The sequence below is a fragment of the Dreissena polymorpha genome, chromosome 7 (genome assembly GCF_020536995.1).
Source record: "Dreissena polymorpha isolate Duluth1 chromosome 7, UMN_Dpol_1.0, whole genome shotgun sequence".
NCBI lineage: Eukaryota > Metazoa > Mollusca > Bivalvia > Myida > Dreissenidae > Dreissena > Dreissena polymorpha.
In genome coordinates this window covers 38,891,350-38,915,047 of record NC_068361.1, presented here as the reverse complement: position 1 = coordinate 38,915,047, position 23,698 = coordinate 38,891,350, and the positions used below count along the sequence as shown (strand labels likewise).

The window sequence follows — 23,698 nt, the reverse complement described above, 5'->3', positions numbered from 1 at the left end:
TTTTCTTTTGTCCCATCAAGAATATTGATTTTTTTTTTCAAAATTTTCCTTGAATTACATTTTACTTTCTCCACTTTCTAGATGTTTAATATGATTTTCACAATCATTGAATAATAATCCAATCCCCATCTGAAATAAGTTTTTTTTCTTGCATATAGAGTTACTATACTCTTTGAAATTAAATTGATATTTTGGCATTTTATTTAGAAAATTGTCTTTATTTGAGGGTTGTTTTGGTGAAGATTACACATTTCAGGAAGTTATGTTGAATATTTAATTCCCAGTTATAAGGCCCGGTCGAGAGCCCATGTCCAAAAAGAAGCCCACAGTCTCGGCAGTCTCAGAGTCAGATTTGAAGGCCGCAAGGTCACATGACCAGTCTGCAGCCCCGCAGCCCAAGCCCAGAGGGGCCCGGAGTACGTCCCCTGGGCTGGGGTCAAGGTCACAGCCCGTCGAACCTTTACGTACCCTGAGCTCTTCGGAACGAACAAAGTGAGTGTGTGGTCAGGTGTAGAGAGTTTGTTTTTGAAGGTGGTAAGAAATCATATTATTTTTCAGTTAAATAGAGAAAAAGTGCATCTTACAGAGAGTATAGTTTTAATAAAGATGATGAAATTTTAAAGGTAAATTTTTGGAAAATAATGCAGCGTTATTGTGACTCAAATCTGGGATCTCTCGTAATAAATACCATTGTAAATTAGAATTTAAAAAATGATCAGTAGGAATGGAAATTACCTGGGGCCCATTTTCTAATGTATGAAGTGGGCACTCTTAAAGGGGTCTTTTCACAGATTTTGGCATGTTTTGAAGTTTGTCATTAAATGCTTTATATTGATAAATGTAAACATTGGATCTAAAAAGCTCAAGTAAAAAATCAAGAATAAAATTTAAAAAAAGGAAAAAAAATTAGCCCGCTGCAGGGCTCGAACCAGTGACCCCCGGAGTCCTGGAGTAAAAACCAATTAGACCGCTCGGCCATCCTGCCAAGCATGAATGTATGACGTATTTTATACTTTATACAAGCAATCTTCGTAGTTTCACAAAATTAAACGACAACAACAGAACTCTCCAAATTATTAAATCGTTTCGCGTTTCAACGCTTTATAATTTTCAGGTTTTTAAATTGTCAAAAGATGCATATAATGGCTATATTAGACCATGGTAAATGTTCAGTATTACTGTTTCCTCACAAATATCATAACTAAAACGAAAATTTGCGAATCTGAAACAACTTTTTTCAATTTTGTCAATTTAACAAAACGTGAAAAGATCCCTTTAAGTCATTCTGAGAAAACTCATGATGTCCCCTGTACATAGAACAGGATGGCCATTACTGGTTTAAAAAATGGTTTCTATCCCTGAATAATTTTTTTTGTTTAATCTGTGTTATTGGTTTAGTTTAGACTTATTAATTCTAGCTCAACTGCATTGAAAGCCTAAGGCTTAGTGAACTGCTCTCAAGTCTGTTTCATGGGTAGGACCAGTACTTGGTACCTTTGGGGGGATTGCTAAAGTGTTTCATGGGTAGGACCAGTACTTGGTACCTTTGGGGGGATTGCTAAAGTGCGCTTCCACAGTGGGGCATCCTGTAACCTCCCAGTCACTAAACAAACACTGTATCAATTGCGCCACTACAACTGTATATTATTAATCTGTGTTGTTTGCATGTGAAGGTCCCAGCCAAGGTTTACTGCTGATACCGAGGAGGACGAGGAAACTTTACATGAGGAGTCCTACACACAGTCCTTTGAAAGGTACCTCATGTTTGTTATTGATTTTTTGTCTTTGTTGTTTTTCCCATTAATTCTATATGGAGTGAAAATCTGATCCTTAAATACACATTTACAATATGTCATATTAGCCAATTCATGTGAAAACAGGGCATATGCCATATGCAGCCAGTGTAGCTCCAAACCAGCTGTCTTTGCCTTCACAAAGTCAGGTCAGGGGCTACCCTGTCCGCTATATTGTAAAGCAAGGTTTAGTGCTGACCATTCAGAGCATGGCTTTCATGGATTTGAAAGTTAAAGCAAAATAGTTGCACCTAGCTTTGACTTAGGGTTAGAATTAACCCCAACCATTACTTTCATGAATTTGAAAGTTAAAGCAAAATAATTGCACCTAACTAAGACATTCCTAAAGATTATGGTTAACCCTAACTCCTTACTTTCATGGATTTGCAAGTTAAAGCAAAATAATTGCACCTAACTTTGACATTCCTTAGAGTTAGGGTTAGCCCTAACTCCTTACTTTCATGGATTTGAAAGTTAAAGCAAAATAAGTGCACCTAACTTTGAAATTCCTTGTGGTTATGGTTAACCCTAACTCCTTACTTTCGTGGATTTGCAAGTTTAAGCAAAATAGTTGCACCTAACTGAGACATTTCTTTGGGAAATACCTCCAGACCACTGACAATAGCCATGTTATAGATAATCAGTCCCTTTTCTGTTGATACAGTGAGGAAATTACCAAACACAGGAGTATATCTGAGAAGAACGCAGCAGCCTTGAGTCAGAAAAGTTTGCCATCCACATTGAAAACTGCGTCTGCCAGAGTGTCATCAAGGAAACCAGACAGAATGTCTCCAGATGTTGAATCAAGTATCAACGAAGAATTCTCTCAGGTAATTTTGGTCATCTTTGTAACAACATTACTCATCTTATCATATAATAAAGATGTTGTTTATCACTCAAGTATTGTGTAAAGTGTGCATTATCAATGTATTCTACGCAATGCAATTCAGCACATGAGTAACCTTTAAATGTGAAATATTTTACATATTGTTTTTGCCCTGTCTGTTGGTTGGTTGGTTGGTTTGCGCCAACTTTAACATTTGCAATAACTTTTGCAATATTGAAGATAGGAACTTGATATTTGGCATGCATATGTATCTCATGGAGCTGCACATTTTGAGTGGTGAAAGGTCAAGGTCAAGGTCATCCTTCAAGGTCAAAGGTCAAATATATGGGTCAAATCGCTCATTTAATGTACACTTTTGCAGTATTTCAATATTCAAGATAGCAACTTGATATTTGGCTGCATGTGTATCTCATGGAGCTGCACAATTTGAGTGGTGAAAGGTCAAGGTCAACCTTCATGGTCAGATGTCAAATATATGTGGCCAAAATCGCTCATTTTATGAGTACTTTTGCAATATTGAAGATAGCAACTTGATATTTGGCATGCATGTGTATCTCATGGAGCTGCACATTTTGAGTGGTGAAAGGTCAAGGTCAAGGTCATCCTTCAAGGTCAGAGGTCAAATATATGTGGCCCAAATCGCTAATTTTATGAATACTTTTGCAATGTTGAAGATAGAAAACTTGATATTCGGCATGCATGTGTATCTCATGGAGCTGCACATTTTGAGTGGTGAAAGGTCAAGGTCATCCTTCAAGGTCAAATATATGGGTCAAAATTGCTCATGTAATGTCGCTTCTGCAATATTGAAGCTAGCAATTTTATATTTGAAATGCATGTGTATCTCATGGAGTTGCACATTTTGAGTGGTAAAGGGTCAAGGTCAAGGTCATCCTACAAGGTCAAACGTCATATAGGGGGACATTGTGTTTCACAAACACATCTTGTTTACTTTATTTATGTACCCATAAAATACCTGAACTTTAAATACTCTGTTTTAACATGCTTGTATGCATGTATGTAATATCTAATGGAGAAAATACAATTTTCCACACACACAATCTTTGTCATTGTATGTGTAAATATCACATTAAAACACCATTATTTCTAGCTCAATTTAAGTGCTTTTTATGTCCCCCACTATAGTAGTGGGGGACATATTGTTTTTGCCCTGTCTGTTGGTTGGTTGGTCTGTTGGTTGGTTGGTTGGCCTGTTTAACATTTTGCAATAGCTTTTGCTATATTGAATATAGCAACTTGATATTTGGCATGCATGTGTATCTCAAGGAGCTGCACATTTTGAGTGGTGAAAGGCATACATGCCATACGTCCCGGATTGTCTGGGACAGTCCCGGAAATGAAGAACTTGTCCCGCTGTCCCGGAAATCTGTCAAATGTCCCGGAATTTACAAAATCCATATATACATGTACCTTATCTTAGGCTTAACTGCACCTCGAATCTGTGTATATCTGCAGCGTCTCCATGACAATGCCTACCCGAATAGGCAGACTACGCTACGTGTCAAAATCGATCAATTAACAGGGGTCCTGTTATCATATAGATTATCTCACGCAAACCGAAAAGGCGGCATTGTGAATTGATTCGAGTTGACGATCTAACGGTACTGTTTTGTTGTATTTTTTATTAAATAAATGTTATAAATGAATAAAGGCGTATCAACAACTACGTGTTACACACCGGTCTTAATAACAATAACGCAGTGACGTCACCATCTATGCTTAGAACGCTTACACTGAAAACACGTGGCTTGTATCTAGTAACAGAAGTAGTAATGTTTAATTTGACGTTAATAGATCAAGTGTATTTCGGATAGGCTTTCGAACTTTTGCAATTAACGATGCGAAACCAAAAAAACGTACCAAAAATGCATATGTCTATAAATATCGCTACATTTTATACATGTCCCGGAAAATCGGCAAAAGTCCGGGACAATTTTACTCATTGTCCCGGAATTGGTCTGAAAAATTATGGCATGTATGTGAAAGGTCAAGGTCACACTTCAAGGTCAGAGGTCAAATATATGTGGCCCAAAACGCTTATTTTATGAATACTTTTGCAATATTGAAGATAGCAACTTGATATTTGGCATGCATGTTATTTGGTATTTTCTAAATTAGAAAGACTATTTTATTTAAATAACACAAGTAAGTTCTTCTTATTTTTACATTTGATTCACTGGAGTTTTCCCACTCTCCATAAATTGTGTTCTCCAGATTAAGTTAGACCTATTTTCTAAACTAGATTTTTGAAGCAACTTTTAAACTTACAGTAACTTATAATTATATCAGTTTTTGACAGATTGTGAACTTCTTATGTTTTACATTCATTAAGGTATTTGCTTCATTTTTAATGATACTTAGATTCTTTAGACTGGGCTTGTACCTGTTCTTAATTCTATGTCATTGTTCTTCATTTTACTAGTTCTTAGAATAAAAGTTAGTTATTTTCGTTAAAGCTGCTTTGGTTTTCACTTTAGTTTAATTCTTTGAGTGTACTCAGGCGTATCTGACTGGACGCCTTGAGTTAATTGAATTACAACCAGTCAGTGGTGTCATCCTGACCGGAAATAAGCGTTCTTTAATTAGACTGAATAAATATTTCCGTATTATATAAGTGCTCACAACATTACATAACTCATAACCGTCTCGTGGCCGGTTCACTTGCGTAAGCGAACGAGACCGCACCACCACACATGCATGTATATCTCACGGAGCTGCACATTTTGAGTGGTGAAAGGTCAAGGTCATCCTTCAAGATCAAATATAATGGGGGGACATAGTGTTTCACAAACACATCTTGATTTTAGGTATTTTGCTTGGTTCTTATTAATTATTTTTTCATGAAACATGAATTTTGTGTTATTGTTTTTACTTTATTGTTATGGAATCTTTGACTATTTGCAAGCTGTAATTAAGTGTGGATTGTAAATAATTGTTTTTCTACCTCAAATAAATTTATGCAAAATCAGTGCCTGATTTTAACTAGGAAGAATATTAATAAAAAATAACAATACCTGATTCAAACTTAGCAGGATTTTAACTTTTGCTTCTCTTTTCATTTAAATCCATTTAAAGAAAAGGAACAAAATACAAATACTCACCCCCCCCCCTTTGTTTATTCCACTTGTCTATTGGTCATATCGGCCTCCCCTCCTTTGTTTATTCCACTTGTCAATTGGTCATATCAGCCTAGTTCTGGAAAAACTAGCCATAATGCACGTGTGTAAAGTTTCGTTTTAGATAAGCCTGTGCAGTCTGCAATGGCTTATCAGGGACGACACTTTCTGTCTTTATGGTATATTTTTGTAAGGAAGTCTCTTTTTAGCAAAAATTTTATGCACATGCATTAAGTGCAGATTTTCCAGAACAAGGCTTCTTTAATTATGCTACAGGATGAAGCCACTCCACGCGCTGACATAGCTCCTGCCATAGGCCAAGCGCCGTCTGATCCACCGCGTCTCTCCCCGACCTCCCTGGAACAGAAGTTCTACTCAGCGCTCAACGACCTTGAAACCATGGAGATGTCAATCAAGCAGCTCACCACAGTCGACCGAACCCGCGCGGTCGCCATGGCACAACAGGAGACTGTGTCACTGGCACAGATGTTGAAGGTAGGCTATTTATATATTATTATGTTTTAGTAAGTTTGTTGTAACAGTATTTCCAGCTTTTTTCCCTTTGTTTAATTAACAAGGTATTAACATGCCCTTTTTTAAACTTATTTGTCCATGCCCCTACTCCCTTCTGGGTGAACTACTAAATCTCTGTGAACTATAATATCAGGCCACTTTGACCCATGTTATTAGGCCACTAAACTTTGTTATCAGCCCACTCTGAACTATGTTATCAGACCTTTCTGACCCATCTTACCAGGTCACTCTGACCCATGATATTGCGCCACTCTGAACTATGTTATTAGTCCATTCTGACACATGTTATCAGGCCACTCTGAACTATGTTATCAGGCCACTCTGACCCATGTTATCAGGCCACTCTGACCCATGTTATCGGGCCACTCTTTACCATGTTATCAGGCCACTCTGACCCATGTTATCAGGCCACTCTGACCCATGTTATCAGGCCACTCTGACCTATGTTATTAGGCCATTCTGACCCATGTTATCAGGCCATTCTGACCCATGTTATCAGGCCACTCTGACTCATGTTATCTGGCCACTCTGACCCATGTTATCAGGCCACTCTGACCTATGTTATTAGGCCATTCTGACCCATGTTATCAGGCCATTCTGACCCATGTTATCAGGCCACTCTGACTCATGTTATCTGGCCACTCTTACCTATGTTATCAGGCCAAGCAGCAGGCACATGAGTTACAGATGAAGGAGATCCAGTTGAAGGCACAGGCTGAGGCCAATGAGTCCACCAAGCAACTCGAGGACTACAGGAAACGTGCCTCTGAGTCTGTCTTCACGGCTGCAGATGAGATTGCCAAGGTGAGGCCATTATGACCAGGGACGCCCATTATCAAAACACTTAAACTTAATGTATGTCCTCACATAATGAAGCCTCATGAGTAAGTAAAATTATGCATTTGTTTGGCATTGTTTGAAAAAATAAGAAGGCTTGTAAGGAATGGAATTTTGGAGAGTAATTATATGCTTTGAGTATGTATTCTTATTATTTGCTCAAAGTGATCTTTTAAAACCACTTGTTGGTCAACACAATAAATACATTTTGCACTTATTGGTTAGAACTTAACAAGGTGGTATGTAACTGCTCTTGCAGACTTGAAGCGAGACATCCACATTTTATTGTTTATACAACTATTGGTTCAACAAACTCATAACTATGTAACTTCATTTGCAGGCTCGAGGCGAGGGCTCTACATTGTCTGAGACCACAAAGAAGTTGATAGAGAGCCAGACAGAAGCAGTCAAGGCTCTCACAGATGCGGTCAAGGCTACGGTGCCTGGCGTGGATGGGGCAAGAGCCAAGCCTCGTGTTGAGAAGTCACGAGAACACGAGGAGACTGAAAGCCAAGGTAGGAGTATTTCATGTTTCTTGTATGCTAATGTTCATCATGATATTTGTTGTTACTTTTTCTTAATAAATGAGGGGTCACCAAAATAACTGTAACCCAGAAGACCCTTTGTACCTCTTGCATGTGGAAAGTGTGACTAAATATTGAATTGAAAAGGTTGTTATGTGCCCTTACAGGTTTTCCTCTGCATGTTGAAATTGATAGTTAAATGTTCTGCTGTTGGTTTTTCACACACAATTTGGATCACTAACTTAAACTGTATCGTATTCCCGATGGACAGTTTTGGACCAACACTGCAGTGTTAATTAATAGCGAGGAAGTACATCATTATTTAATGGATGATATTGAACTCAGTTGATGTCTGCATTTTGCTAAATATCATCAGAGCATAATATATGTTTGATAAAAACTGAAGCCATATGTTTAAACTTGAGTGTTCAAAATAACAATAAACTCTTCCATGCTTACGATATACATGAGGCGTACAAATTTTAAAATAAAGTTCCGCAGGCTTATATGTTTCACTAAATCCTCCATATTGACTCTGGATTCCTGTGTTTAGCCAACTACTCCATGGATGATTCACTGACCGAGGACGAGTCTTTCTTTGCCATCCTGCCATCACAGAGTCACAGAAAGAAGGGGAAGCAACACCACTCTGACAATGAATCAGTCACCTCTGAAGGTACAGCATGAGATCTTTAACATCAGATTGGAAAGGTTGGGTAACTGTGTGCATGGGAAGTGACTCTTGGCAAGGGGAATAACTCTGTGTTTTAGGGTAAAAGAATGAGGAATTGAACTCTGTATAAATAATTTAACTGTAAATAGGCTGTTAATCAATATAAATATATATATAGGGGCTGTTACTCTCCAAGAGGGATATAGGTCTGAGTAAGGGAAGTAACTCAATATAAAGTCTGTGGTAGGCGTGTAATTCTGTTTAACATATGAAGATATGAGTGTAACTCTGTTTAAAGGATGTAACTGGGTTAAACAGGTGTAACTTTGTTTGAGGATTGTAAGTCTGTGTAATTAATATAACTATGTACAAGGAATGAAACTCTATGTAATCATAATATAGAGTTACATTCCTTATATAGAGTTACATCCATTACTAATGGATGTAACTCTATATAAGGAATGTAACTCTATGTAATGGATGTAACTCTATATAAGGAATGTAACTCAGTATAAGGGAAGAAATGCTGTAAAAGGGATGTAACTCTGTAAAAGGGATATACACCTTGGTGAGGGATGTTACTTAATATTTTTGGTTACACTCTGTATAAGGGATGTATTTCTTTATGAGGGATGTACCCTGTATAAATAAAAGGAAAGTTAATCTGTTTAAGGGATAAACATTTGTATAAGGGGTGTAACTCATGCTTTGTAATGTAACAATTAATTTGGATGTTATTCTCAATAAGGGGTGTAAGTCCAGATTAAAGGATGAAACTCAATTTGGTTGGTCATAACTCTGAGGAAGATTATCTTTGTCTCAGAAGTTGTAAAATATTCAACACAAGTGTGTAAATTTCATTTATATGTCCCCACTTATATGTTGGGGGGTGCATATACAACTCTATATCTTAACAAAACATTTTCATTATAAGTGTCCAACTAGTCATATCACTCCACTCAAGTGAACATTATCATTGTAGAGTTCTTAAGTGTACATTATCATAGTAGCGTTCTAAAGTGTACATTATTATAGTAGCATTTTTAAATGTACATTATCATAGTGGTGTTCTCAAGTGTACATTATCATAGTAGCATTCTCAAGTGTACATTATCATAGTGGCGTTCTCAAATATACATTATCATTGTAGCATTCTCAAATGTACATTATCATTGTAGCATTCTTAAGTGTACATTATCATTGCTGCATGCTCAAGTGTACTTTTATCATTGTAGTGTTAACAAGTGTACACTATCATTGTACCCTTCTCAAGTGTACATTTAATCATTGTAGAGTTCTCAAGTGTACATTATCATTGAAGCGTTCTCAAGTGTACTTCATCAATGTAGCGTTCTCGAGTGTAAATTATCGTTGTAGAGTTGTCAAATCAAGTGTACATTTCATTGTAGCTTCGTCAACTCGTATCCTAGACCACCATGACTTTCACTCACTGTTTGCGGGTGAGGAGGGTTTTGACAAGTTCACAGAGGAGATGGTACGACAGTTTATGAAGGAAGAGGAGCTTAGGGCACATCATCAGGTAGCAGAAGTATTATTTTAATGTTAGGACTTACATTCACTTAAAGTGTTTTGATAATGGTTCTTAATGATGTCCCCAGTCATAAGAGGAATATGGATTGACGGTGTTCAAAATAATGTTAATCTACTGTGTAAGAATTGCTTGATGCTCATTTAAGAAACAATAAATTCCTGTGTTTTGTATCTCAACTCTGCAAACCTCTATTCCCGTGCAGGCGTCATTGCTACGGTTACGTGAGAATGCATTGCTGGAGAAGACCAAGGCAGAGCTCCAGTGGTTGGAGCAGCAGAAGCAGCACATTCGGAACAAGGGGGCGGATGACGCCTACCCTCAGATCAAGAAACGACAACGAGGGCTCAAGGTCAGGCTCATTGCATCATCTGTTCTTGTTTTCATGTTTAAATGAATGGCGTAATTTGTCGGTCCAGATTAGTCTGTTAACTCTTTCAGTGCGGGAACCGAATTTTGAAGGCTTTTGCAGTTTGGATCCAGATGAGACGCCACAGAACGTGGCGTCTCATCTGGATCCAAACGGTTTGCTATTCTGATAGTATTTTTTTTTAATCGAAGAAATGCTAATTGTAGAAATTCAGCAGACGACATTTTAGCAGACTATACATTTCCCAGCATGCAAAGGGTTAAGTCCACACAGGCTAATTAGGGACAACACTTTCAGATTGTATGTTTTTATTGTTTAAATGAGGTCTTTTTTAAACAAAATTCGGTTTAAGCAGGAAGTGTCGTCCCTGATTGGCGATGGTGGACTTTAACAGGCTTATCAGTTCCGACACTTTTTGCATTAAGCCCTGTTTTCCCAGAATGTGGCTGATATGAAGGCAGAATGCAAAGCTTGTGTAGCAGATGTGGAAATATTACAAATATAAGCAAGTTTCACATTCCACTTTCTACAAATGTTCAGTCAATAGCATATGTGTCTACCATTCTATGTGTGCAACATGAAGGATTTGCTACAAAAAGTATGAAATCCTCCCTTGTTATTGTTAGTGAAATTTCCATTCATTCATCTGAAAGTACAAACCTTATGGGCTTTACCAATAAGCTCATGCGCTATTGTGTATAAATTAGTTCAACTGCTTAACATGTGATGTACAATTGCAATAATGGGACAATAATGCTGACTATATATATATTTCAAATATGAAAGGCATCAATCTTATTAAAGCCTTTGTTGGTATGCTGCTACACATATCATAAATCTTAAACATGCTGCATCAAATATGGCTCTAAACGATTTTGTGCTTACTGAATAATGGATAAATAGGCTATATTTTTGAAAACAAATCAATTAACTTTGTATGATTCCAAAAAAGTCTTACTTTGATAAAAAATAAAAAAAACAAAACAATTTCTGGATTGGTCATGAAATAATTTCTAAGACTATTCTGCCCCTACCTCTGATTTAATTGGGCTGTTGTCAATTACTGGCAGAATTATGTGAACTTAGTACTGGTAAACCAGCCGATCCAGGAAAAAGGTGAGTTGGTTAACTGATAGCCATATAATGACTGAATCACTGCTGAAAACTCCAAAAAACCACTTTGATTTCCTGTGACAGATGAAACTGCAAGAGCAGCAGGATGAAATACGACGTCTGCGCGAGGAAAACAAAGCAGCCGCGAAAGAAAGGCAGCGAAAACTGTACGAGGAGATCAGTAAACGACAGGCTGCAAGGTCAAAGGCTACCAAGGTCACTGAAGGTCAGGCAGGGGTTAAAGGTCGCTTAGCCAGGCCGGCAGACGTTCACACGGAGGCAGAATTCAGTTCAGTGAGTATAGAGGTGTAGTTGCAGACTTGATGTATGTTCAATGTTCCAGCTGGGCCGAAATTATAGGGCGCTGTATTCTGCCGCCCTAAGGTCCCACCCTGCACAATTGGACCCCTGCAATGCCCTTTTTATTTCCGGATCGAATGATCGGGGGTATATTGTTTTTGGCCTGTCTGTCTGTCTGTCTGTCTGTCTGTCTGTCTGTCTGTCTGTCTGTCTGTCTGTCTGTCTGTCTGTCTGTCTGTCTGTCTGTCTGTCTGTCTGTCTGTCTGTCTGTCTGTCTGTCTGTCTGTCTGTCTGCATGTCTGTCTGTCTGTCTGTCATCAAAACTTTAACCTAAAACTTTAACCTTGGTTAAAGTTTTGCGATAACTTTTGCAGTATTGAAGATAGCAACTTGATACTTGGCATGCACGTGTATCTCATGGAGCTGCACATTTTGAGTGGTGAAAGGTCAAGGTCATCCTTCAAGGTCAAAGGTTTAATATATGGCTTCAAAGCGGCGCAATAGGGGGCATTGTGTTTCTGACAAACACATCTCTTGTTTTTATCTGCTCGCATTTTAAAACAGCAAATTTTATTTGAAAATTCAATAAATTGTTTAATAAAATTATTAGTTACAGAAACAAGGTTTTAAATAAAATACTTGTAATATGAAATATATATATATAACAACTGCTATATTGAAAATATGCTGCAGGGATAACACACGTATGACTGGGCACCTTTAAGTGCTCTTTTGACAAAAGAGCATTCTGACCTTTGAAATTCTGGGTGAAGCACTGTTGTTTAAAGGTGGCATTTATATTGTTACAATTTCTTTGGCATTTTATAGGTCTTATTGTTACTCTCCTATCACACTGCAGTTGTTCCATATTAAGCAATTGCTGTAGTCTATTGTGTTATCTTTGTCTGCAAAAAGTGTTTTGTTGAATTCTTGGGATAAAATAAAGTTCATAAGAATCTCAGGCTTAAACACAATTTTAAGTAAGTAGCAAGAAGTACAAAAGGTTTTCTTTATTCTTTTAATTTATTATTGCGCCTAAAGGTGAGAAATAACCATGACAACAGACAACCAGACAACCTCATGTTTTTCAGTATGACGAGGGTTCTGACGCTGATAAGCAACGGAAGAAGAGCTCCAAGTCGGACTCTGAGATGAACACAGAGCCAAAGTCCACAGCACGGACTCCCAGACATGAGTCTGTGCTCCTTGAGAGATTCCAGAAGAATTACCTGGACGAAAGGTTTGTGCAATCTGAGAAAACGGGGCTTAATACATGTGCGTAACGTGTCATCCTAGATTAGCCTGTGCATTCTGAACAGTCTAATGCAAAGTGAAAAGTGTGGTTAGTTTAAACCTATTTACATGAGCTCAATTGCATTGAAAGCCTAAGGCTTATTGAAACACTCATGAGTCTTTTCCCTGGGTAAAACCAGTACAAGGTGTGATTAATGACTGTCCTGATATGACTGAAACACTGTTAAATAATTTCTTTTTAATGTAATAACATGCCTATCAAGTCCTGTTTTCAGTTTCTCATCTGCTGTCCATAACAAGCAGCCCAATTGGATGTTTGCTTTTCTATTGTCCATTCTTACACTTAAGCAAGAGACTTAATTAAGTCGAGGTAGCAATTGGCCTTTGGGCTGTTTGGCAACAGAGGCTTTGGACTGGAAATTGAAATGTTTCTGTGCCTCTGAACAATTTACGCTGAACATAACATCCACATCAACTGAAATACTTTACGTTCACATAAAGATCGCCATGGGGCAGCTGTTTGATTATTCTTGTGTTTGCTGTCTCCCAAGAGGGTTTCATCAGGTACACATATTACATTTATTAGATAGCAAGTATATACAAATTATTTGCAGGAACCTGACCCAGCGTCAGAGCCGTCTGATGGACCGCAGGAAGAACGCAGAGGAGCTCCTCAAGTGGAAGAAGATACTGGACGCAGAGGAGGCGAGAGTCTACAAGCTGGAGAAAAAGGCACTGAAAGGTAAGCAGATAAAGATATAGCCTCAAAGACAGAGATATAGCCCCAAAGACAAAGATATATCCCCAAAGACAGAGATATAGCCCCAAAGGCAGAGCATCAAATCCAAAGACAAAGATATAGCCCTAATGACAGATATAGCCCCAAAGACTGAAATATAGCCCCAATGACAGATCCAGTGCCCCAAAGGGAGGGAACATGTAGGAGTCACTCTGTCGGTCAGTCTGTCCACATAAGTTTGTTGATTGAACTTCTTCCCGATTTCTTAAGCCATTAAATTAAGATCTCATCTTGAAGTGAAGATGTGCAGGACACATTTCTTATCCCTATTGATTCTCACATTCCTGACCTATTTGCCCTTGAAAATATCTAGAAAGTTGATGCAGAGGCATTAGTCATATTTGTAACAAAGCTCTGGTTGAAGATTGTTGTTAGATAATACTTGAAATTTCTTTGTATGATGGCCACTAACTCTAAATAACAGGGACATAAGGGAAATTCAGTGACTTTGTAAGTTAAAAGAGACTTCAGTTTGTTGATCACAACTAATTTTGAGGAACTGGCTCCCCATTTTACCCACCCTATGTTTTTTCTTCTTTCAGTGTGGGACACAAAGGACAAGGATGCCAGCAGCAAGAAGGATCCCAGTTTCAGAGATCCCAGTTTGAGGGATTCAAGTGTCAGAGATCCCAGTTTTAGGGATCCAAGTCTCAGAGATCCCAGTCTAAAAGATCCCAGTCTGAGCACAGCCATCACAAGCAGACACGAGACTGATAAGCCCTCCAGCAGGAAAGACACTGCAACCACAAAGGGTGAGTTTCCATTGGTGTAAAAGTCTGTTTTCTATAATCAGTACTTTGGTGAAGATCTAGAGAACGCTCACAGAGTGGGGAATGAACCCGTGCTAGGGGGACACCTTATCCATTATGTTACAGCAAACTTAATCATTGTAAACGTGCCAAAAAACTAAGATACAAAAATAATTGAGCCACACTCTGGGAAAATGGGGCTTAATGCATGTGAGTAGTGTTGTCCTAGATAAGACTGAACAGTCTGCACAGGCTAATCAGGGACGACACTTTTTTGCTTATATGGAATTAAACGGGAGTCTACTAAGCAAAAATCAAGTTTAGGCAGAAAGTGTCGTCCCTGATTAGCCTTTGTGGACTGCACAAGCTAATCTAGGATGACACTTAACACATAGTCATAAAGCCCCACTTTTTCTAGAGGGAAACTCAGATGTTTGGTTTATGTATTAAGCCCTAGTTTCCCAGAGCCTGGCTCAATATTTTGGTTTAATTTCTCCCCAGAATCCACAATCAAGACCGTGAGTGCGGTCAGTGTCTCACACGACCATGACACGACAGCGGTCTCCGAGAACATCACGACGGCCCGTGACGAGTCACTCTACACGAGTATTAAGGAGGACCTTCCGACCGCGAGTGTGGAGGAGTCGAGTCGTGACAAGCACTCGACCCTGATGAACGACTCGAGTAACCGGAAGAACCACAACCGCAGCGGTAGTGAGAGTAGCGTGATGGAGGAGATACAGTCACAAAGCAGTGTGGAGGATTCTAAGAGGTGGGCAACACGAAATAATAAATGAACCACACAATGGGAAAATGGGGCTTAATGCATGTGCGTAAAGATCAGCCTGTGCAGTCCATACAGGGACAACACTTTCCCTGTAAACTGGATTTTTGTTTAAGACTTCTGTTAAACGAAAATACCATAAAAGTGGAAAGTTTTGTGCCTGATAAGCCTGTGCAAATGGCACAGGCTAATCTGGACAACACTACGCACATGCATTAAGCCCAGTTTTTCTGAAAGAAAACTATAAAATCCTTATCATCCGGGGCAGATTAATTTGTTGATTTATTGGGCCGACTTATCCATGAATTAAACACAAACACTTCAGAAAATGACCTCTTTTTTTATAAAATCAGAAATCCACAAAGTGTACGTGTCCTCAAAAAAAGTATCTTTTAGCCACAAAATTTCAAGCCAACAATTATAAATGATTTACAGTGATAAATGAAAACTAAAGTAAACATTATTATACCTCATCATTCAGTATTTATTGGTCTAGAATGTGTTTATTTCATGTGGCGACTTTTCCTGTATATTCAGGAACTTCAGAGCTAAATTTACCTTTTATCCTGACAATATAATGTCACCACAAGTGAGGTATTGAATTTAAAATTGTTTACCTTGTAATAAAAATGCATGACAATGTACAAATAGGATGTTTGTATGAGTAATTGACCAATTCTTGTGACTTCAAGTGGATATTTACCAAATTAGGCACAACATGTCTCTCTGTATTCAGAATGAACGACTCCAGTGATGACACAATGACCCACAGCTACAACAATGAGACGTTTGAAGACACCACCACACAAACACGCACCACTCCGCGCAGCAATGGCAAAAAAGGTAGATGGGAGTTTATATTTTAGCATCCCTCTGGGAAAATTTGGCTAAGTGCACCTGCACACAGTGTTGCCCAGTGTTGCACATGCTAATCATTAACTGCACTCTCCACTTTTATGAAATTATCAGTTAAATTAAGTCTCTTCTTAGCTGAAATCCAGTATAGGCAAAACGTGTTGTCCCTGATTAGCCTGGACTGCACGGGATGACGCTTTATGCATGTCCGATAAGCCCTGTGTAACCAAAGCAAGACTAAGTCCTATTTTGCTATCAAAGTATAGTCTTTTGGGGGGACTGGCTATTGTCAATGCTTAACTGCTATGCTATTTGTTTTGTGACATGACCATTTGTATGCCATTATATGGCCAGTTTGATGCAATGTCACTTTTTAAATATGATGAAAGAGCTGCTTGCATTCTTGAATGGCAAGAAAATATATTTTTTATTTGTTTTTAAATAAATGTTGACCAATAGATTTCAGCCAATGTATATATCTTACAATAATGTCTCAGCTAGTTCAATGATCAGCCCAATGTTCTTTTGACTTGTTTGATATCACCTTCAAATTATCTTAATTTATCTTCACAAAAAATAATTTACTATTAATAGATAAATTAATATAAATGTTTTACAAACAGATTTCATTCAAATGATGTTTTACAAACAGATTTCATTCAAAAGATATGTATTCATTAAAAAGTATGGCCTCATTACAGTAAACAGGGTTTTGTGTATGTGTTGTTAGATTTTTTCCCTGAATTATTCAGAAAAATTTCATACTGTAGTTGTAGTTTTACATTTGAACCTCTGTGAAAATGTGGCTTAATGCTTATTTGTAAAATGTTATCCTAGAGTGAATCTCATACTAATTATCCCTCAGCAGCAGGTGCCCCCAAGTCCCCGCTGGACAACCTCAAGAAGCAGATGCCGGGGCTGTCGTCCCCCAGATCTCCCAAGAGCCTCTTCTCTCACCGCAGTCAGACCAAGACCTCCGAGAGCGAGTCAGAAGACTCCTTCTCTGATACTAGTAAGTACCGTAGTTTATCATGTTTTATGGGAATTTTTATTCATTTACACACAAGTAAAATGGCCGATAATTTGACATCTGATTTGCTAGATTTCTTTATTAAAAAACTTGTTTCTTTGACTTTTCCAGTAATACATGGTCAAGTAAAGTCTGCTTTCGCAGAGAGCCAGGGTTCATAGTCATAAAGATCTTAATTTTGAACTTGATGATATTCCTCAAAGTAATGGAATTCCTGCAGTCCTGGATTTTTCATGTGAAGGAGTTTTACTCTTACATGTTTGAGATCAGTAAATCAGTGTGTTTTTTGAGGTTCAATTTTGGGGCCGATATTCAGCCCTATTCCTTAAATTAAAATGTTTATGCTGTCCCAAATGGCTGCCTTAAATTCGCAATGAAGGTTAAAAAAAAGTTTATTATTGCAACATTTATTTCATTTCGTGTTAATATACCAATATATCAATTTGGGGTATCTACCAATAATTCTGTGAAAAATAAAGAAATTCAGAGCCTTTAAAGGGATCTTTTCACGCTATGGTAAATTGACAAAATTGAAAAAAGTTGTTTCAGATTCGCAAATTTTCGTTTTAGTTATGATATTTGTGAGGAAACAGTAATACTGAACATTTACCATGGTCTAATATAGCCATTATATGCATCTTTTGACGATTTTAAAATCTAAAAATTATAAAACGTTGCAACGCGAAACGATTGAATAATTTGGAGAGTTCTGTTTTTGTCGTTAAATTTTGTGAAACTACGAAGATTGCTTATATAAGGTATAAAATACTTCAAGTATATGTACTCGGCGGAATAGCTCAGTAGGCTAAAGCGTTTTTACTTCAGGACTCTGGCAGGACTCCAGGGGTCACTGGTTCGAAACCTGTTCCGGGCAATGTTCTTTTCCTTTTTTTAATTTTATTCTTGATTTTTTACTGGAGCTTTTACGATCCAATGTTTACATTTATCGATATAAAGCATTTAATGAATAAGTTAAAAAATGCCAAAATCTGTGAAAAGGCCCCTTTAAAGTAAACATAAATATCAAATAAAATTAGTTTTAATTTTCAAATAAAATTGATGTTCAAAGTCAATAAATGTTTGGTGAACATGGGACATGAAAAACAAGCTTTGTACAGTGGTTGCAATTTTACCATTTAAAGTTACATTTAGTTGAGCCTCTTTCTTGGAAAATTTGTCTTAATGCATGTGCGTAGTGTGGTCCCAGATTAGCCTGTACAGTACGCACAGGCTAATAAGGGACACTTTATGCTTTGATTGAATTTTTAGCTCACCTGAGCACAACGTGCTCATGGTGAGCTTTTGTGATCGCATTTCGTCGGGCGTCCGGCGTGCGTCATCTGGCGTCGGGCATCAACATTTGCCTTTTTAACACTCTAGAGGCCACATTTATTGTCTTCATAAAATTTGCTCAGAAGATTGGTCTTAATGATATCTTGGATGAGTTTGAAAATGGTTACGTTTGCTTGAAAAACATGGCTGCCAAGGGGCGGGGCTTTTTTCCTTATATGGCTATATATGGCTATAGTAAAATCTTGTTAACACTCTAGAGGCCACATTTATTGTCAGATCATCATGAAACTTGGTCAAAAGATTCATCTCAATAATATCTTGGACGAGTTCGAAAATTATGCCGGTTGGTTGAAAAACATGGCGCCAGGGGGCGGGGCATTTTTCCTTTTACGACTATAATAAAACTTTGTTAACACTCTAGAGGCCACATTTATTTTCCAATCTTCATGAAACTTGGTCAGAAGATTTGTACCAATGATATCTTGGACGAATTCGAAAATTGTTCTGGTTGGTGGAAAAACATGTCCGATCATCATGAAACATTGTGAGAAGATTTGTCTTGGACAAGTTCATAATGGTTCCAGTTGCTTGAAATACATGGCCATCAGGGAGCAGGGCATTTTTCCTTATATGGCTTCATGAATCTTCATGAAACTTTGTCAGAATATTTGTTTAAATAATATCTTGGATGTGTATGAAAATGGTTCTGGTCTGTTGAAAAACGTGGCTGCCAGTGTGTTCACTAGTCATGAAAGTTGGTAAGAACATTTTGTTCTAATGACATCTTGGGCTGCACAGAACAGGTCAGTTCCTTTCCTCTCAGGTGAGCGACTTTGGGCCTTTCAGGCCCTCTTGTTTATTTAAAGGAAGTCTCTTTTTAGCAAAAATCCAGTTTAGATGTAAAGTGTCGACCTTGATAAGCCTGGGTGGACTGCATAGGCTTATCTTAGACGACAATACGCACATACATTTAACCTAATTTCCCCAAAACAAGGCTTATTTCTATTACAACCCATTTATTGCAGAGTCTGTATCAGAATTGAGTGACTTTGAGGGTCGTATTAGAGCACTCAACGAGGAGCTTCGGAAACGAAAGACCGAGGCAGAAAAGTTGAAACGAGAACGCAAACGTAAGAAGAAGGAACATATGAAGAACAAAGAGGAGACCCTGAAGAAACAGATCGAGGTATAGGCACTCAACTCAATGTTTATTGACATTCATGTTGACATGTTTGTAATTATATTTCTTAAATTTATTACAATCTGGAGGTAGAATGTCTGTCTTCACCAGATCTTGGGAATTTTTGGAACTGGGTCATGTGTGTCAAAAACCTAATTCACAAGGTCAAATCAAAAAATGACCTTATTGCCACGTTGCTACTCCGAAAGCCACATTTATGACTGTCTTGATGAAACTTGCTTATAATGTTACAATTAATCAGCCTTGTTCTGGCAAAAAGTGTTGTCCTTCTTGAGCATGTGCCGTCTTCAACAGGCTAATCTGGGACAAAACTTTACAACATGCATTAAGCCCAGTTTTCTCAGAACAAGGCCTATATTAAAATCAAGAATGAAAACAACTACTGCAATATTTCCCAATCCTCCTTACTGCAGGCATACGACAGCCAGATCAAGACCCTGCGTTCAGAGCTGCGTAAGGAGATCAACCAGGAGCCCAGCACGGTCCACACAGTGCGGCCCCAGATCAAGAAACCCCAGGTGGTCAGCCCCTCGGCCAAGGGGCCCAAGACAACCCCAACCAAGCCTGCACAGACTGGGCTCGATGGCAGTGAGCCGGAGTCTGCACAAGTCTCGCCTGTTAGCGTTGAAGGTGTGTATCAGTTGTCTTCTTTTATGCAAGCATGGAAAGTGACCCATTCATTTAAAAATAATGTATTTGTTGGGGGATATCAATTCAACAAATGTGCTTAATAGACAAAAGTTACAATCCAAACCTATACACTAGTACAGCATGTCTCTCTAATAGAACTCACAAACATGGCAGTATGAATGTGTGAAGTAGAAGGAACAGTTGTGTGACAGTTTTGTGTGATAATCAGACAGTGATTTTCTTGCATATATTTTTAACAACTAAAATTGTTTAACTTAAGTTAGCAGGCCATATTGAAAAAAAAATCTTACTTACCTGTTGTTATTTACATTAAATTTTATTATATTATTATGCAATGTTATGCACTATTTAAACTCATAGATCTAGCATTTCATGAAACATTAACACTTTGTTTGCCATGGTAAGAAAGACATGCAGTAAGCAAAGAACATACACAGTGTTAATGATTATTTTACAAGTTAAGTATTTTTAACCTGACTTAATGTTTTCTTCCAGACTCCAAGTCGACACCTCCCAAAACACCAACAACATCCACGAGCAAAGTCTCAAAGTCACTGGACCGCATCTCGGAGGGCAGTGAATCAGCGACCTCACGGTCTGAAAGGACCGAATCTTCGTTCAGAGAAAAGATGCAAAGCATAAAGGTACAACTTAAAAGTACTATATGGCCATAAGAACTGTTTTATCGTATGAACAGCATTCTTGGAAAATGGGTCTTAATGCATTTGCATTAAGTGTCATCCCAGTTAAGACTGAAAGTGTTGTCTCTGATAAATTTTGGGACAAACCTTAACGCACATGCATTAAGTCCTGTTTTTTCAAAACACAACTCGAATTTATCTTTAATCTTATCTTGTTACAATTATTTGACATTACTCTGAATGTATAATTATGTCTTTGGTCGTGAATGTTTAACAATTTATATTCATTAAGCTCTTGCAATGTTCACAAAATGATATGTAAACATGGCATTATTTTTGTATGCATGAATTCCCTCATATAAAGGTATTCAGCATACAAATTACTGCCTGGAATGGCCCTGGCTCTGTTCCCACTGGAGTGAGAATATGCCATGTATGTCAGCATAGGCTAATTGGGGATGACACTTTCTGCCTAAACTGGATTTTGGATTAGCAGAAACTTCCTTTAAACGAGAAGTTCAGTAAAAGCAGAATCCCTTATTAGCCTGTGCAAACTACCTAGGCTAATCTGGGAAAACATATCACATGCCATACCCTGTTTCCCATGTAATATAACCATTACGAATGTTTTTATGTCCCCCACTATAGTAGTGGGGGACAGATTGTTTTTGCCCTGTCTGTTGGTTGGTCTGTTGGTTGGTTGGTCTGTTTGCGCCAACTTAAACATTTTGCAATAACTTTTGCTATATTGAATATAGCAACTTGATATTTGGCATGCATGTGTATCTCATGGAGCTGCACATTTTGAGTGGTGAAAGGTCAAGGTCATCCTTCAAGGTCAGAGGTCAAATATATGTGGCCAAAATCGCTCATTTTATAAATACTTTTGCATTATTAAAGATAGCAATTAAATATTTGGCATGCATGTGTATCTCATGGAGCTGCACATTTTGAGTGGTGAAAGGTCAAGGTCAGAGGTCAAATATATGTGGCCCTGCAATATTGAAGCTAGCAATTTTATATTTGAAATGCATGTGTATCTCATGGAGCTCCACATTTTGAGTGGTGAAGGGTCAAGGTCAAGGTCATCCTTCAAGGTCAAACGTCATATAGGGGGACATTGTGTTTCACAAACGCATCTTGTTATCTTATACATGTGTAATATACTTTTTAAGCGTTTTCATTGGCTTAGTTTCTGTTCCATTGACCAATCGCATTTTGTTATTTTGCTGAAATGACATTGCAACGTCAAATGATGTCACGAAATGTAAACAACATTTGTGATTTATCATTATGTTTGCATAAATATTTATTTAATTTGCTCATTTAAAAGCATGTGATAAAAAAGATCTGACACTCATCATTTCATACTATATTTTATTAAACTCATCCAGGAAATTGGTTAAAAAGCTTGCCAAAGGCTTGCTTACTAACAAAATTCCTGAACTCGTTCAATAAAATATGGTATGCTATGACAACTTGTGCCAGATCCTATATTTACACACATGCATTAAGCTCCGTTTTCAGAGAGCCAGGTTCATATTGTTGTATACTGGATGTTTCAGGACCTGGTCAGTGACATTGATAAGACAGAGGAGATTGAGGAGGAAGTCGTGTCAGAAGAGATCTTAGAGGCGTCTGAGGCCTCTGACGAAAAGTCAGGAATTGAGATAGATCTCCATAGCAACCGTGACATTTGGGAGGTCAGTGTGCAGTCAAGGGGGCCAGAGAAATCAGAGTACGATTATTCAGAAGATTTTATCACTGAAGGGCCAAACACCACGCAACGTGATAAGTCACACCTCAGCCTGCGCAGTGAGCAGAGTGAGATTGCAGAGGATGTTTTCTCACAGACAAGGCTTGACACTGCGCGTTCGACGGCGGAAATTTCTGAAGCGATTTCGGAAAGACTTCCGACAGCGTCAGCCTCTGAGTCGTTTGTGAATAAACTTGACCTCAATGTAGGTAAACAGGAAAAGGAACAGAGTGGGGCCAATGAAGAGGAAAGTGATGCTGAAAATGAGAGGTCTTCCATCATTGGGTCTTCTCGCCCGTCCAGTGGGAGAAGTGAACGCTCTCAATTCTCGTCAGTGACTTACACCACAGAACATGAGACATCCGAATCTGAGAAATCACCTGGTCTTCCGAATGAAAAGGATTTCGAAGAGGAGGACGTCAGTTTGCAGGAAGTTAATACAAAGACTGCCAAAGCGTATACTGGGACTTCCTTTGACATTGACGATCTACTGGGAACACCCGAGGAGTTAACTCCCATGCCGTCTCCTCGAGATGAGTCTTCGAGAGGGCACAGCCAGAGCTCCAGGATGAGTCACTTCTTCGACCCCTTGGGAGATTTTGAAATCGGTGATCAAGTTTCATTGACTGCCCCAAGTGGCGAGAGAACTGTTGGTACATTGTTGTTTAAGGGTAACGTGCAGTTTGCTCCCGGCGTGTGGGCAGGAGTTGAACTGGAGGAACCGGAGGGTAGACATGACGGAATTGAGGACGGGGTGAGGTATTTCATGTGCAAAGCAAGGCACGGCTTGATTGTTCCTGGACATGATATTCAGCAGGTGAGTCCTTTTTTATTTCCTTTTTTATGCATCATTTTATTTTCTCAGAAAAATATTGCATACATACATAAATGCATATGATATAAATACAAATGAGTATTTGAAGTACTCATTTTTATGAGTTTATCAATAAAGTTCTACACATATTTTTATGTATAGTGTATAGATTTTATATTTTTTTAAACACTGAA

At 38.2% G+C, this 23,698-nt stretch overlaps 1 protein-coding gene across 2 annotated transcripts in view; it reads left to right on the top strand.

Annotated features, from left to right (window-relative positions):
- The window catches only part of LOC127840148 (centrosome-associated protein 350-like), a 130,529-nt gene that overhangs the window by 100,880 nt on the left and 5,951 nt on the right, over positions 1-23,698 (top strand). For both annotated transcript variants that reach the window (XM_052368627.1, XM_052368626.1), the window contains exons 21-40: positions 285-492; positions 1,674-1,754; positions 2,458-2,623; positions 6,054-6,272; positions 6,972-7,115; positions 7,489-7,663; positions 8,226-8,348; positions 9,755-9,885; positions 10,100-10,246; positions 11,462-11,671; positions 12,769-12,917; positions 13,546-13,673; positions 14,273-14,482; positions 14,981-15,251; positions 16,000-16,106; positions 16,984-17,130; positions 19,467-19,627; positions 20,056-20,272; positions 20,789-20,937; positions 22,500-23,507. In XM_052368627.1, coding sequence (XP_052224587.1) covers positions 285-492; positions 1,674-1,754; positions 2,458-2,623; positions 6,054-6,272; positions 6,972-7,115; positions 7,489-7,663; positions 8,226-8,348; positions 9,755-9,885; positions 10,100-10,246; positions 11,462-11,671; positions 12,769-12,917; positions 13,546-13,673; positions 14,273-14,482; positions 14,981-15,251; positions 16,000-16,106; positions 16,984-17,130; positions 19,467-19,627; positions 20,056-20,272; positions 20,789-20,937; positions 22,500-23,507 — 4,151 coding nt within the window. The remainder of the gene's footprint in view (positions 1-284; positions 493-1,673; positions 1,755-2,457; positions 2,624-6,053; positions 6,273-6,971; positions 7,116-7,488; positions 7,664-8,225; positions 8,349-9,754; positions 9,886-10,099; positions 10,247-11,461; positions 11,672-12,768; positions 12,918-13,545; positions 13,674-14,272; positions 14,483-14,980; positions 15,252-15,999; positions 16,107-16,983; positions 17,131-19,466; positions 19,628-20,055; positions 20,273-20,788; positions 20,938-22,499; positions 23,508-23,698) is intronic.